Below are 16,972 nucleotides of genomic sequence, written 5' to 3'. Positions count from 1 at the left end.
TCGGATTGAAAGGGTTTTGTGTCTAAACACACAAACTATCCGCTGCATTAAATGAAGTGAGAGAGCGCTGATTCAGCTCACCGTTCCATTGCCATTACACATTGTTTTTTAAAGCTTTTGAGGTGAAACATACAAAAAACACATGAGGGTAAAAAAGCTATTTCTGTCTTTCACCACTATTCTCAATCAGTTTTCGGTTTCTGTATCTCTTTGTCTCGACCGCCTGCTCTGGCCCCGAACACATCTGGCTTTGAGAGGAAGAGAAACAGCCTGGAGCCAACGCAAACTCCTGTTAGTCTGTCTTTCCTCCTGTCTCACGTCACCTTTAAACACACACACACACTTCGACAGTGACCACGATGTCGTGTTATTGTTAAAAACACCAGAAAGGATGAGCTGTTCATTTTTAACTTCTGGCTGACTTATCTTCCCAAGATCCTCCATCCACTGTCTTCACTCTGCCACTTTCATCCATTTATTTCCTCTCTCATATGGTGTGTGAAGGACATGGATTCCCTTTATTCTTCCACACTTGATACTTCCATCCCTCCCCGTCTTTCTCACTTTTAGTGACCGAAACGGCACAGGTCTTCGCTCTTGCTGTCCCTCTCCCTTGTTATTTGTAAAACAGGGAAGTGCAAAGCCAGGGTTCTGGTTGAATTGCCGCCAAACAGGAAAATTGCTGCTGAATTTGTGTTTCCACTCTGGGCGGTGTAACAGCCAGACTCGTTTGACTAATAAATCAGTGAACGCAGTTGTATTTCAGTTTGCTTCTATTGACACTAATAAACAAATAAATGTAAGTAACTACACAAGTAAATGTCTCTTATGAGTGTGTGAATATGAGAGCGTGTGTGTGTGTATACTACTCACTGTATTGAAGTTCCAGACCCGCTTGAAGGAGAGCCTCTTCCTCAGGCTCATCCTGCTCCTCTCTCACAGAGGAGGAAAGACACTGTGTGCTCACTCTACATATAGGAACTACACAAACACACACACACAAACACTCAGGCTGACAGAGCTCCTTCAAAAGCCACTATCTCGGGGATGGATGAGAAAATTCATCCAGACATCTAACTTGGACGAACCCATTCCTCAGCACACACACACACACACACACATATATATATATAAATGTGTCTGCTAAGGACGTGTGAAGTAAACCCTGACTCTTTACATACCATGTCTGTCTCTTACTACATGATACACCTCTCCCTCTTGCTCTCACACCAAAACTCCACACACTCAACTGACAGACTGAGGAGGAAGTTCCATTCTCTCTCAGACACACACACACACACATACACACATGCAGCCGTGTTTCCATAGTGACACTCCCCCATCGGGGCAGCAGTTACAGAGACGGGGAGGGAACACAGGTCAGCCTGCCAATCACACTGCAGCACAGCTCTCACCTCTCTGCCTCCCTCCTCCTCCTCTATGTTCAAATCACAGTTCAGCAGGATCAGGTATGAATTCAAATTCAAATCAAAGTCGTAACAAGTGGTTTAGGAAATAAAATGTTTGTCGCTTCATTATTTCACAGGCGGAGGGAGAAGAGAAAAAGATAGGAGGGAATAAAATAAGGGGAAAAGTGCATCTTTATAGAGTTAGTGCATGTGGCCTGAAGACTACACCGCGATCCCCTGATTTCCTGTTTTGGAGTTAAGAGTTTCTATTAGACCTTCTCTTACGAGACAGACAAGTCTTTTTGTATCTCACCGTCTTTGACTGCGATGACTCAACTTATACTAATGTTGGAAATGTACAGCGTGTGTATGTGTGTGTGTGTGTGTGTGTTATGGTCTGTGGGCTCTTTCATAGAATAATGCATACGCTTTAATACTTTGATACTTTGCATTATTCATGTGTGAGAGTCAGAGAACCCTCCAAGAACAGACTGAACTCTTGTGCCATATGAGTAACCAGCACTCAAACTCAGCCCAGAACACACACACACACACACACACATCTGTCAACACAGTGACAGATAGAAGGGGCAGAGCGCAGACAAAAGATAAAACTGACGTTTGAGTCCACTACAGTACAGTCCACATACAGTACAGAGAAAAGGTGGAGACCACGAGAGACAAAGAGAGAAGAAAAACAACATAAGATGAAATATTTCTCATGTCTCACTCTTTGGCCTATAATTCCTGTGGTCTGGCCAGGCAGCTCAGTTTCCCTTGTGTGGGTGTGTATGTGGGTCGGTGGGTGGGTGTGTGTATCTTGGATCATAGTACTTTCTGAGACGTTCAGCATAGAAGGGAGACAAATTCTTCTGTGGATATCAGATGATAGTAGGACTACACATGGACAAAAGACACACACACTTGTGTTGTTATGTTATGTTAGACCGACACCAGAGAAAGCACTCACAGACAAACTGACAGACAATGGCAAAACAAAACCTCCATGTACAGCCAGAGCAGCTTCAGTGAGCCCAGTAGCAAATCTATAAAGATGCAATCCATGGTATACTTAATGACATAATCTGACTGTAACAGTCAGATTATGTGATTTATATCATTTCCGTACTCATTAAACCAGTCAGGGACTGTCCATGCTGTTTATACAGAAGTGTTGTCTTGCTTCTTGAATACAACACCAGTTTGAATTGTTGTCCATTGCCATAAATGAGCCAGATTAGACTGCAACTATCACATCCCAACCATGTATTTTCTATCCTTGAGTGGCTTTTGTTACACGCTGATGTTCCAAGACAGTACTTTGTGTGTGGATTAACAAAAACAACATACTTCTAAGTCATGAAGCATTACACTTTCTGTAAATGAAATTATTGATGTGAAAAATAGCTAGACAGCATACCTGACATAAGCAGAGGCTTCACTACATGAACACAAACTTATTATCATAACGCAGTCCTGTTCACTAAATGTAAAATTACAGGGATTAGAGCGTTAGAAAACTTTCTATAACAGTTCCTCACTGTAAGTTCACTTAAAAGTGGCAAATTGTCCAACCTGACATTTTTTCTTTTACAAATCATTAACACGTTGAGTAACATTTTTTAATTTGAACATAAATAACAAATGAAGGCAACTGCTACCAATGCAAGCAGGTGAGTACATCAGCATGTGACCACTTCAGTAAATAAATGCACCAGTTCACTTCTTACCTTGCAAGCCTTTATGCAAGGAAATGTTTATCATGGTTTTGTTCTCCCTTTCTCATCCTCATTCCCCAAAAAACCCTGGAATCCAACAAAACTCAACACTGCCCTCTGCTGTTTATAATGAAGTGAAACAACTCACTGAACAACGGTCCATAATGACTGCATCAGCAGGTAGACGTAAGATGACAGCAGGCATATATCAGTGAAAATAAGTCAAAAATAAAAATAAAACACGGCTATAGAAGAGTTTGTGCTCGAAACATCACCATCAGTGTGTTTAGTGTCTTGTCACAGTTCATCAAAAACACACTATTGAAACCAGTGACTGTCTAATCTCTGTTAAAGGCGACACGTAATGCCAATTGGTATTTGATTTAATATGACTCACACGTGTCACTGCCTTGGAACAGTGTAATTTATGCTGACTGCTGGCTCAACAGTTGGTGCATCAGTCACGGATGCAACAAAATTATGCAAAAAAAGGTGAGAAATCCTGCTGAGTCATGACAAACACAGGAAAACTGTACTGCACTGGTGAAGATGACCAACAGCCACAAGTCGACCTTTAGACCTCGTCCAGTAGACTGGACCGAGACACTTGACAGAATATGTGCTTAATAACTACTATGGACCACTGCTTCAAAGTGGAAAGTGTTCTCTCTGATTTAGCCTACACTTGGTATCTAAGAGTCAATATAATAATAAAAAAAACAACCCGCGACTGACTAATCATATGACACTGCTTGATTGAGCTGATGCAGTAAACTACACCCCATCTGGCACTTGATGAAGATAAAAAAAACAAAACACTTGTGTCTATTTTAAATCATCAGGAGTCACATCAGACTCCTGGCCACCTGAGGTGTTTCATGTACAGGAGCAGCGTTGATCCTGTGTCATCATCTGATTTCCCTCCCCAACACACTGCTCCCAGGGTATATCACGAGGGGAACGGAGATACACACACACACACACACACACACACACACAAACATGCACTCACAAACATGCACGCACTCACACAGCAAGAATGCACATACAGTACTACATAGAAGAGGAAATAAGTGTGCAGGTTCCCCACACTTATTTCACTTATATGAATGGGAGTTTGTGTGTTACGTGTGTGTGTGTGCGTTTGCGTGTGTGTGCGTATGTGAGTGTGTGTGTGTGGGGGGGAGGTCAAAGGGCTTTCAGGCTGCTCTTTTCTCACTGCTGTGTTTAGTGAAATAATGTCTTGTGCTGTTTTCCACCACTCAAAAAAAAAACCTATCACTCGTCCACGGACGGACACACAAACACACACACATAACGATAAATTATTGACCATTTAGACAACATGAAAACATAATATGGTGGACCCCATAAACTCATTGCACAACCAACTACATAACACTGACAAAGATAAAAAAGTGTCCTTATTTGAACTGATCTAATAGCAAAAACTAAACCACAGAATCAACAGGTTTCCCTTTAACACAGCAGCCTAATGATTGGCCTGCACCGATCACATGATCTGTCATTCCAGAGCGAGGCCTTGTTAACAAAGTTCCAATGCGTTCAATTGAATCTATCTGAAATGAACAAGTGGTGGAAGATAATGATCCACGGCCAGGTCCAAAGAAGCACGAGAATATAGGGATGACAAGCAGTAACTAGGATCAAGTTCATAACACTTATAATTACATTACATTACATGTCATTTAGCAGACGCTTTTATCCAAAGCGACTTACAATGGAATCAAGTACAATTAGCTAGGGGTGGAATCGAACTTGCGACCATGATGTCTTTGGTACACAAGGTAGGGTCTTAACCACTGAGCCACTCCACCCCACCCCACATCACTTATAAAGCTTAAAGCATAAAATTTTAAAAAAAATAAAAGTTTAATATGGTTTTAAATTCAGGATGGCAAAAGTTCAAGAACCTTTTTATCTGTTCCAGCAATATTAGAATAAAATGTCTCTGACTGTGTTCTGTAGACCACATATGACAGAAACTACACTGGCTACATGCGCCACATATATGAAGAGTAAAACGCATGCACACATGCAGAAACAGAATGTTGCACACACGCACACACACACAGCTGATTTACTCACTGAATCAGCGGTCGTCACAGAATCCACACTCAAAGTTTGCTGCTCCATGAAGAAAGAGACAAGTAATCCTCAGCACTGCATGTGAGCGCTCCCCTCAGCACACATTGTCATCAGCTATTGAATGTGAGTGTGTGTATGTGTGTGTTTTGTGTGTGGTCAGAGATGAAGCAGCAAAGCTTGATAGCTTTCAAACCACTACAGAATGTCGCTGTCGATAGATTCCTATTCCCTCTCGCTCTCCCTCTCACATCCCCCTCCTCCTCCCTCTCTATCGTCTCCCTTGCCCTGCCTCTCCCCCCGTCCTCCTTCTCTGCTTTTCTACCCACCCTCGCATAATTTCTATTCCACCCACACTGCTGTGGGTTGAGAGATGCGCGCCCACACACTCAAACACACAAACACACACACACACACAGGCATGGCTGCAGAGGGAGACCCCTCACCATTAAGGAACACACCCCCACACACAAAAACCAGCACTGGGGTGAATGTGTTGTCCTCAGTTCTCTTCTGTCATCTGCTTAGTATGCCCTAAGCATGTTGAGGGCACAGAGAGTAAACAGACAGCGAGGGGGAGTGGGGGCAAAGCTGAAGCCAAACAGCAAGCGATGGATGCAGTAAGTGGAAAGCTATATGTTCAGTTCTAGAGGATTGAGAAGTGACTTGGGCAGATGGGAGAAAACAGAAAATGAAAGACGTAGAACGTGTACGAGTAGAAGAGTAAATTGTCGTCCTCCGGGATGATTGATACCTGTAATGATGATTAAAACAGAACTTGGAGTTAACTGCATTCCTCAACATGCTTCAACTCATCAACACCACCCTTTTCATGCACACACACACACACACACACACACACACACAATCTGCCAGTCCGTCCTCTACTTGACTTGGGGCTGAGGACAGGGGGTGAAGTGTCTCACTCACATTTCATGCTGATAAATAACCATGAAAGAATTAAACAGACAGGAGGCATTCAGTGTCAACCCCCCCAGCAAAACACAATGTAGACCGTCAAGAGACATTTCAACAGCTCAGGAAAATGATTTGAAGAACTGTCAAAAAGGACATTCAGGTCCTCCAACTACAAGAAATAAACAATTTAAGACAAAAGTGTCCATATGACTCACTCCAGTCTACAGGTAGCATGAAGCTAAAGCCGATCACAGCAGTTTATTTACACTGCTTTTCAACACTGATGTCAGCTGTATGTGAAAAGTGTGTCATATGAGGATATAATACATCAATTTTTTAATAATTTTTTTTTGTTGCCGGTTTTACATATTAAGATCAACCTACTAACTCTCACAAATGAGGGAATGAAGTAGAAATAAGTGGGAAAGCAATTATTTTTTAACCTTGCCTCTTCACCAGACTCCTCAGCTGCTGCTGCATCAATTTGGGCAATTCATTTTTTTTGTACTGTTAATGTGTGGACTAGCAAGCAGGCAGTGACAGTAAATTAGTTGTTGAACAAAAGGGAACAAAAGACTTTCAACCAATTAAACGCATATATTCCACATGAAATAGTGGGACAAATACAGGTTTTACCAATAACATTAATTAGGGCTCCACTCCAGGTTTAAGAGAGCCAGGATCATACAATTGTGTAAAAGTAGGTCACGCTTAATACTTGAGGTTTTTTTAAAAAAAAACTGTAAACATGTTTCCCATATTTTCTGGATGTGTTCTAATAAGGTGAACTCCAGGCAGGACTCACACCATCGTACTAGAGATCTCTCAGCACCTTCTTCTTCAAACCAAACACTGGCCCAGACCAGCTTTCAGGCCACCTCAGAAAGTTAAAGCAAACCTTTGAGTGAATGACTCCAGTGGCCAAAAACAAAGAATGGTCCAAAGTTGAGGAGGATTTAGAAGCCATCCTGGAGGCAAACCTTGCTGGAAAAGCAAAAACAAAAGTAGACCCCTTGTCAACCACTGACAATGCCTGAGAAAGGAGATCAAGTCCTTGAAGAAGCAGTTAAAAGTAGCCAAAGCTGATGAGAAAGAAGGGATCAGTGAATTAACATCAAGTCTACAGATGTAGCTTATCAGAGAGCAGAGAGAATCAGAAGGCGACGCAAATAGCTTCAGAAACAGTGTGCCCAATTCATCAATACCCCTACGGCTTCACTAAATCCTTATCAGGTGAAGCGAAATCTGGGAGGCTTTTAAGCAAGAAGGAGGAAGTGGAGGAATTTATAAAGAGGACATTCAGTGACCTCGACAGGAAGACCCTTTTAGATTAAAAACATCTTCCTGGCTCGGCAGATGAACCAAAAACTTAACTACGTGTAAAAAACAAACATCCTTAAAGGAGATACAAAAGGTGGTGGAAAATGGAAGAGTAGCCTCGGCACACAGACCCAGCGGTATACTTTATAAAGTAACCAAGAAATGGTACAAAGTACTCAGGAGGTGGTGGAAATTAACAGTGGAAGGAGGAGAGGAAAATAAATAAATACAGACAGAAGTGGTTGGGGTGTCCCAGCTGCATATCAATTGGCTTCTATGTAAGATCTGGCCAAGCACAGCTCCCCTGTCCTCACTGGTGGAGGAGTTGAAGGTGGTGAAATGCAGGCTCTCCATGACCTATCGGAACTCCATGGATGAACAAGTCAGAGAAGCTGGCATTGTAGCAAGGTCTTCTTCATTGAAGAAGCAGTGTCCACTCTGAACAAGGGACATCACAGCAATACCATGTAAGGGAAGACATGGCCTTGGGACAGCTCACTTCCAGCAGTGGAAGAACCAGGAGGATATCCTTTCTACTGAGAGCTGTAGAGCTGCAGATTTCTGAAATCTGCACTGAAGTGGTATGCAGAGAGACACACATCCTGTCGGGTTGCCTTGACCCAAGGCAGGTATGGATGCACCATGATAAAGTGAATCTTATTCTGGCAGACATCTTGGTGCAGGAATGGAGAACAAGGTTAGAGCCATCACATCTATTAGATAGGGAACCAAGAAGAACACAACCAAGCCCTCCCTAATTCAGTCAGCAAAAAGTTTGGGACATGAAAGCTGACCTGGAAAGAAAGCTCCATTTCTTAAACATTGTGTTGTCCACTACCCTTAGGTCAGATGTGGTTATCTGGTCACAAGTGGGATGGTAAATCATCTTAGTTGAAGTGAGTGGGCTGTGGGAAGAGGGCTGTGAAGAGGCATCAGGGAGAAAAGCCAGCAAATACCAAGAGCTAGTCGATGACTGCAGGGAGCAAGGGTTGGCACACTTGGATTTTCCCAGTGGAGGTGGGTTGCTGCGGATTCTCTGCACAAACTGCATGGAATCTGCTAACCAGGATGAGTGTTAGAGGCCAAGAGAAGAAGTAAGCTATTCAGAGGCTGGGATAGGCAGCTGAAAGAGCCTCCTATTGGTTATGGCACAAAAGACGAGAGATGAGCTGGAAGCCAGTAGGAGAGCCACAGTGAGCTGGCCACCACTGCATACCCACCAACCAGAGAGGGTTGTGGTTAAAGGTCAGAAAACTCATTGAAGGTTGCAGACTGTCGGAAGACCTCTTCTCCAGGCTACCCCCCAAAAAAGTGGATGCCAGCAGAGAAGCTAGCTGATTAAGTGTAGGAGTTGCTGAACAATGTCGACATTAAAAAGCCACAATACCCCTCTCAAAAACATCTCAACCAGATGAGAAGCAAGTCAAGATTCCTCAGTAGAGAGGCATTCATATATACAGTAGATGGCTGACATTGGAGAGGAATCTGATGGATCGTGTGGACAACTAGTCGGGGTTGGCAACACAGGAAACTTCAACCAAGGTTAGCTAACACTCTTTTCTTCTCTCTGATACACTTTCTCGGAAAATATTTAGCTTCATGTAATAATACACCTTCACTTTAAACCTTTTTATCATAGTATCTCCAAGGACACACCATCTATTTGTGTTAGAATAAAATAAGATAACTATGAAACACACACTCACTAAAATATACTGCGACCTCTGCAAACACATATTAGTTTCAGCTGAATTTAAGGTCGCATTCTTGCACAATCACAAAGAATATGAATTGTTTGGGATTTTGAATATAACAACAGATGAAGACTTTTGACAGGTCCACTGCAGAGGTGCGTGCAGCCTCAGCAACTGAAAGTGTTTCAACAAACAGTTAAAAGAAAAAACACTTTAGGTAATCAAGCTGAGTGGAAACTGTCAGATCTTAGATTTACAGCCTTCATGCATGTTTGTGCGCAAGATCAGCTGAGACTCACAACTATTTCCCCAAGACTGTATTGGTCCGGGGGGATGACACTACCAGTAGGGCTCTAAATCATTTAGCTTTGGACATGTCATGCACACAAAAATAAGTACACTCAAATTAAGTAATTACACTCAGACACTGAGTAAACCAAGTGATACTATAGTCATCGACAACAGTGTTTTTCCAAAACATGCAGCACAGTTTCAGCTTTTATAATGAACAGCCCACACGCGACTGTGGTCAATTAAAAAAAAGTGGAGGCTTACATTCTACTGTTTGCAGATAAGAAACATTCACTTATGGTCAATGAATGTTTTATGGTTATGTTAAAGAGTTTTACAGTTAATGTCTTTACAAAAGTGCCTCCGAGCTTAGTTGAATTCATAATAAAACTGTTTCTTTGTTAGAGAAAGAGGAGCTCTGATGCCCAGAATAAACCTACAGAGAACATTGCCAGCCCTGATAAAACATCCCTCTTAGTGGTGCGATAGAAATCTTCTTGGAATTGTCTCTCCCAGCAACACTTGAGCTCCACTGGAGAGATATTTTCCCCTTCGTTCACTTATCATTAAGTTACAGCTCATGGAGCAAACTGCAGCAATCAGACTTGCAATCAGCCTGCGGTGTGTGTTGTTTGGTGCTTATATTTGTGCTTTCGACCTCTGAATTACTGTTTGTCTGTGTTTTCATTGTCAGTTTTCAATAAATAGCTTGGCCAGATGGGCACAAATACACCCACAATCACCTTGCTATCTGCATTTCAACCCTCAAGGACCACTTGAGAATCTTTTTTGTGTGTGTGCGTCAGTGTCCTTTTAAGCAGTTAATTCAGTTAGCAGCTATTTATTTTGCTGACAGTGATCTCGAAATAGCTTGCTGTGGTTTTAAACATCAGTATTTTCAAACAAAGTTACACATATGATCTTCTAACAGAATCCCTTTTGGCTTCCGTTTGTAGGGGAGTGACTGTAATCCAGACAAACACACGATATGTACGACTCTTCTCCTCACTGTTGTCATGAGACATTGTCTGTTTGCTTGTGTGTGTGTGTGTGTGCAATTAAAGTGCAATCAACATGGTTGTGTTACTCGGCTGAACTGTGTATGTGTATGTGCATGCACATCTCTTCATGTATGAAGAATAATGTGTATATTTATGTGTGTGTGTGTGTGTGCGCGTGTATATACATCTGGGAGGACCGGAACACTAAAAAAAATAAACAAGGAATCAAGGACATTTTGTGAAAGTGAGGATATTTTTGGTTGGTCCTCAAATTCTGTCACAACTCTTAAGGGCTGTTTATGGGGTAAGACTTGGTTTTGGGGTTAGAATTAGGTCTACGTTAAGTTTAAGTTTAGTTAAGGTTTAGATAGTTGATAGTTACAGTTAGGGCAAGGGGCAAGGGAATGCACTATGTGACTGTCCTGAGTGTTGTGCAGCTGTGTGTATGTGTGTGTACTGCTTATGTGTTGAGGCCTCACTAACGAGGAGAATGTCAGCTTATTGCTCATCAGAGCTCATTAGAGGTGCAGGGTAACACTTAAAACCCCACTGGTCCCCACCACACACACACTCATTTGTGCAGCATTCATAGTTAGGACACCCATAGACATAATGCATTCCATAAACCCTTACCCTAACCTTATCCATAAATGCCTATCCCTAACCCTAAACCCAATTCTAACCCTAACCCTAAAACCAAGCCTTAAATCCCCAAAAAAGCCGTTTTAAGTGGTGACAGAACGTGAGGACCAGCCAAAAATGTCCTCACTTTCCCAAAATGTCCTCACCCCATATGTTTTTTTTTGGTGCTCACAAAGATACCCACACAAACACTCGTATTTCTTGCCCTTTTAATTAATAAAACTCCATGCCAGCAAAATGTCCTTAAGAGGTAACCAATACAAGCACAAACACACACACACCAATCTCACCATCCTTCCCCCTCACAACACAAAGCCCTCTCTGTTTGTCGTCACTGCCGCATGTGCAGCGAGAGAAAAAGGCCTAACGACCGGAAGAAAAAGGTAGAATAGAGGGGAGCGAGGGTGAAAGGGTGATGAGCAGAAGAGAAGAGAGAAACCATGGGACACCCTGGCAATAGGACAGAGGAAATATCTGCCCCTGTATGAAACACGCATAATAATGGGATGTGCAAACGTGTGCAGAAATGCACTGATGCCTCCGACATTAGCGGCTGACGACTTCTGTGATTTACAGTACACACTGACTGTGTCGCGATGAGTGGAGAACGACTGTAATGGCATTATTATTTGTTGTAATGCGTGTTCATTCATCACGCGTTTAAACACAATGCGACATGCAAATGAAGAGAGGAAAAGCACAACGTGTAGCCACGTCCTAATCACATTACCAATACAAATTATTTACGGTTGGACGTGAAGCCAAACAACAATGGACGTTTGTGCACTTGTGTTGTGTTCTATGCAAAACTTGAAACTAGTTTGAGTCCTGATGGGGTTTTTTTCCGCATGTAATATTTCTGCTCCCTCTTTCCGTTCTCCTGTCGCCGTCTACTGTGCTGTTCAATAAAGAAAAAATGTCAAAAATGTACAGAATATAAATAAAACTCACTGCTGATATGACAGTCCAGGATCCTCTTATCTGCTCCCAGACTGCCTCAGTGGCCACTAAATGGCGGAAACATTTACTTTTCTTCTGATCTTTATCTTCAGACCAAAACGACAACTGTGCACACAACCATGTTCACAAAACTCTGCTTTGACCTGTGCACAAACACACACGGTTATAACTTACAAATAAGAATATGTAATGTACAGATTCTGCAAATTATACACCACGGATCAGAATCCCACCTCAGTTATGATTCATACAGTATAACCTTTACAATTACAGTGGTAACCATGAGAGCAGTCCATTGTCTCTCTTCTGTGTAGATGACTGGAGCAGCCTCTGCAGACTTTCTCATTAAAGAGGAAGAACTAAATAGGCATATTGTTAGGGGAAACTCATGGCTCTCAAATGACTGGATTCCAGGTCATTTCCTACAGATGAAAGGAGACGGAAAGTACAATTCCTCTCACAGTATAGACATGCTGCACTTGTTCACAGAAATGCTTTTATTTCCAGTCTCAAGTGACAGCAGCCAAAATGTGGCTAATCTGGACACCCGCACTCACTTTCACACATAAAGTTCATGTGGAATCTCCAATTAAATCCAATTTGCATGTCAATTTACTCTGGGACAAACCGGGAAAAGCTTAAGAAAGCCCAACAACAACAACACGGCGAGAACAAGCTAAATCCACACAAAAAGACCTTGTTCAACCTGGGATTCGAACAGCTGACGTTTTTGCTGTTATGCAACAATGCTAACCAACCAACACTGTGTGGCCCTTATTTCTTGTTTTTTATCTTTTCCTTTCTCTATTAATATAATCCCCATATTTCTCTCTGTTTCTTCCTTTTCCATTATCTTGTTCTTTTTGCTGCAATTTTTGAAAAATCTATGTTAAGTTAAACATCAGATCAGCTAGTTTTCATTTAAAGCATAATATCTAAGCTTTTAATATTATTTTAAAGCATAGCATAGTCATGTCTATGACTATACAAGACGAAATTGGCCGATAAACACTGGTGCAGGTGTCTTAATCCAGATCTAAACGTCTGCTGCTCTTTATATAGGAAAGCATTGTCCACCCATGGCTGTGCATATGTTGCCATGGTGACGTGAGAAGAGAACTGACCTGTCATGTGAGGATGTATGATGCTCGTCAGCTGCTATTATTAGAGACGGACGGCGCAAGCGTGTCTCAAATAAAGCAATAGTCACTCTGAGCTTGATGAAAAGTATGAACATCTATTAATTTGTGATGTGTGTGCACATGTGTGTGCACATGTGTGCGCTCGTACCTCGAGGTCGTCCAGGGAGCGGGCCAGGCTCAGTCGTTTAGAGCGTCCAAAGGAGCGCCTGGCTGACGAGCGCTGGGGGAGAGGAGGGAAACCCATTGTCAATCCACGGAACCGACCACCCTGCAGGAAGAGAGACGCACACATGTTCATGCATGACATACATGACACAATGTAAGTACTGTAGATAGAAGGTCGGCAGCAGCAGCCACCGCTCAGGAAGGCAAGCTGATGATGAGGTTGCCAGATTCTTAGGGACTTTGTCTCATTTGTCAATAAATAACACACAATTCACAATCGACTTTCCAACACAAATAATGACAAACAGCAGATGAGGAGTGTGTCGTCTGAGAAGATAAAGATACGAGTTGGAGCGCTCTGTGGACGCTATTCAGCACAATCCATTGAATTGATTAGAATTATGAATACATACATATACAGTACTTCAATATGGAGTTGGTCCTCCCTTTTGCAGACTTTTGGCAGACTTTCCTCAAGATTTTGAAGTGTTTCTATGGGAATTTGAGCATTGATGAGGTCAGGCCTGGCTCACAATCCCTGTTCCAGTTCATCCCAAAGGCGCTCGATGGGGGGGGTTGAGGTCAGGGCTCTGTGCTGGCCTGACAAGTTTCTCCACACCAAACTCGTCAAACCATGTCTTTATAGTCCTTGCTTTGTGCGCTGTGGCACAACCATGTTGGAATAGAGAAGCGCCTCAAAATGCTGCCACAAACTTGGAGCCCCTAAATTCTGGAAAACCCTTCCACTACACATCAGGAACTCTGACTCATTACAGACCTTCTAAACTGGCATTATTTAATATTATTTATTTATTTTTACTGTCCTCCTTTGTTTTGTTATTTTGTGGGTTTGTGTGTCTTTGAAGTGACCTGAAAAGCACTATAGGAATTTGATGATGTATTTATTAGTTAGTTGGAAGCATAGGATTGTCCAAAATGCCCTGGGATGCTGGAGAGTTAAGATTGTCCTTCATTGTCCATTTAATGTATATTAGCCAAGATCACGGTTAAACATGTGTTTTTTCCATCAGGACAGCACAGATTACTTTACTTTGTAACTGTTAGACGTACCTTTTATAATGAATGATAGATACTTGACGACGTGAAACTAAGGTTTTGCAAAAAAGTCATTTCACTATATGGTCATTTTAGCAAAAATAAACAAATCTAAGAGTTTTACACTGCAGTAATATAACTATTGGTGTTGATATTAACCTTAAGAATCAGGTTTCAAAGCTCATTGGACAACAGTTATTCTACCCTACAATTAAAGCCAAAATGTATCTTATAATTTATGCAACAAGTCTGTACAGTGTTTACAGTGCTGTTGGAGTGTGGACAGTGTTAAATAACAATCTCTGAATAACACTGCTGTGCACCAGTGGGATCTATTATCACATTAACTTCAAAAGGTCTGCATGAACTCCTGCCATGTTTGTTTGCAATGCACAATCCGAAACAGTCCAAACCATGATCCAGTTCAGACTGGTTTTTGATCAACAGAATATTCATAAACAGCATCACTCTCTCTCTCTCCCTCTTGCACCTGTATGTGTCAGTGTGTTTGGTGGGAGAGGTGTGATAGAAAATTAAATGCTCAAGTGCGAACGACACCCACTACACACACACAAAAAACGCACAGCATTTCAACAATCCTACATGAAGAGATCAGTGCGACTCTGCCTGAGGCTTTCCCCCGTTAGACATGCACGCTAACCCTTTTTTCCACTTAAATGTTAAATTCCACATGCTGGACACAGGCATGTGCAGTCCTGTGTTCCAACAGCTAGCGTTGCAGGCACTGGGTAGCAGAGCAAGGACACACACACACACACACTGACACACAAACCAGAGATGGACATCATAACAACAAAACCCGCAGAGCTGAATCGAAGAAAGTAGCACGTTGTGCTCTCAAAATGGATTATAATGACAGTTCAGCCTGAGTTTCCTTAGTATATTAATCAGATAGACATGCACACACACACTCAAGCATGCACACACACACACCAGCCACTTTATTATGTACACCTGCTTAACAGTTTAACTTAAAAACTATTATGTCACAGCAATATGGGAGTGATGTTTAGCTACATTGCCATATATTGGGATATTATAAAAAAGGAATGAAGAAAAATTCTCATAGTAAAAATCAGAATCAGCTTTATTGGCCAAGTATGAGTGCACACACAAGGTTCCCCCCCCACTCTCTGAGTAAATACACTTACAACAAAAAAGACAACACAACAAGGACAATAAAAGGACAACTGACAATAAGTTAACAAACTGAGGCAATTTACAAACGTAACAGAAGAATAAGAAGGGAGCAGCGGATAATAATAATAACAATAATGATAATAATCATAATGTTATATACATAAACAGGGGAGAGAGTCAAATGGATCAGTGCCTGCTGCCAACTGTTAGAAGCCGGCTCAAATACAAACACAAAACCACTATCAAGAATATTTCTGATGCATTGAGACGGTGCTTTAATTAAAGAAGTATCACAATGTTTCAGTGTATATATATATATATATACTGTATTTCCATTAGTCTAATTGCTGATCTACTGGGATTTTCATACACAACATTCTCTTGGGCACCTTACAACCAAGTAAGCAGAGGATCATCTTTGAATGCTTAAAACATTGAACCTTATTGCAGAAGACCACAGCAGGTGCTGCTCCTGCCACTTTATTGGGTTTCCACACACACACACACACACACACCCTCTCAAATGAAGTGAAGACTGTCCAGCTGCTACGTGATGCCATGAACTGCTGACTAAAGAAGGCATGGGAAACTGCCCAAAGCGATCTGAGAATAAATGTCACAACACTGTGCTGTGCAGCAAAGAGGAGCGTTTTCACATAATTAGCAAACTTATGAGTAATTAATCAATGCAGAGAGTCAGTCATTCTCCGGAGGCCAAATTGCGGTTATCGTTGAATCTGACTGGTGTATTCAGAGCAGGTCTTGACTACATTTCATCAGTAGATGACCAGTGGTGTTGCCTAGAAACAAAGTCACACCTCCATCTGTCTCTGTGTGTGTGTGTGTGTGTGTGTGTGTGTGTGTGTGTGTGTGTGTGAGAGAAGGTGTGAGTGTGTAATTGTGTTTGTTACCTCTTTAGGACAGTTTCTGGCAAAAAAAAACACTGACTTTGTCAGGACCAGTAGTTCACGCATAGACCAAAACCTGGTCCTAATGAGGCAGAACCTCATTCCTGTTTATGTTTTAGGGATAACATTTGAATTGTGGTTAGGTTACGGTTAGATATGAACTGGTTAGGGATAACACTTTGTTTAGGTCATCCAAATAATTAGAAGTCAACGCATGTCCTTCAAAAGATAGCTGAACAAACCTGTGTGTGTGCGTGTGTGTCAGATAACAATGATTTGAACCCTCAGTTACACACACAAACATACAGACACTAATTCTCACATGACCTCTGTTTCACCTGGTTAGTCTTATTTATGATGACATTGAAGCATAATGCAAACACACATCAGTCTGTGTGAGACGCTGAGATTTGAATTCAAAAGAAAATGATAACACGTGGATCTAACTCTGCGGTGCTGGGGCAGCTTTGGGCGTGGCCAC

General features: G+C 41.9%; 1 protein-coding gene across 3 annotated transcripts in view; it reads right to left on the bottom strand.

Moving 5' to 3' along the window:
* Nucleotides 1-16,972, bottom strand: part of rgs12b (regulator of G protein signaling 12b) — a 49,097-nt gene that overhangs the window by 24,485 nt on the left and 7,640 nt on the right. For all 3 annotated transcript variants that reach the window (XM_058639931.1, XM_058639932.1, XM_058639933.1), the window contains exon 5: nucleotides 13,350-13,469. In XM_058639931.1, coding sequence (XP_058495914.1) covers nucleotides 13,350-13,469 — 120 coding nt within the window. The remainder of the gene's footprint in view (nucleotides 1-13,349; nucleotides 13,470-16,972) is intronic.

This window comes from Solea solea, chromosome 10 (assembly GCF_958295425.1).
Source record: "Solea solea chromosome 10, fSolSol10.1, whole genome shotgun sequence".
NCBI classification, from domain to species: domain Eukaryota; kingdom Metazoa; phylum Chordata; class Actinopteri; order Pleuronectiformes; family Soleidae; genus Solea; species Solea solea.
Note: the sequence above shows the minus strand (reverse complement) of the source record. Positions and strands in the feature narration are given on the sequence as shown.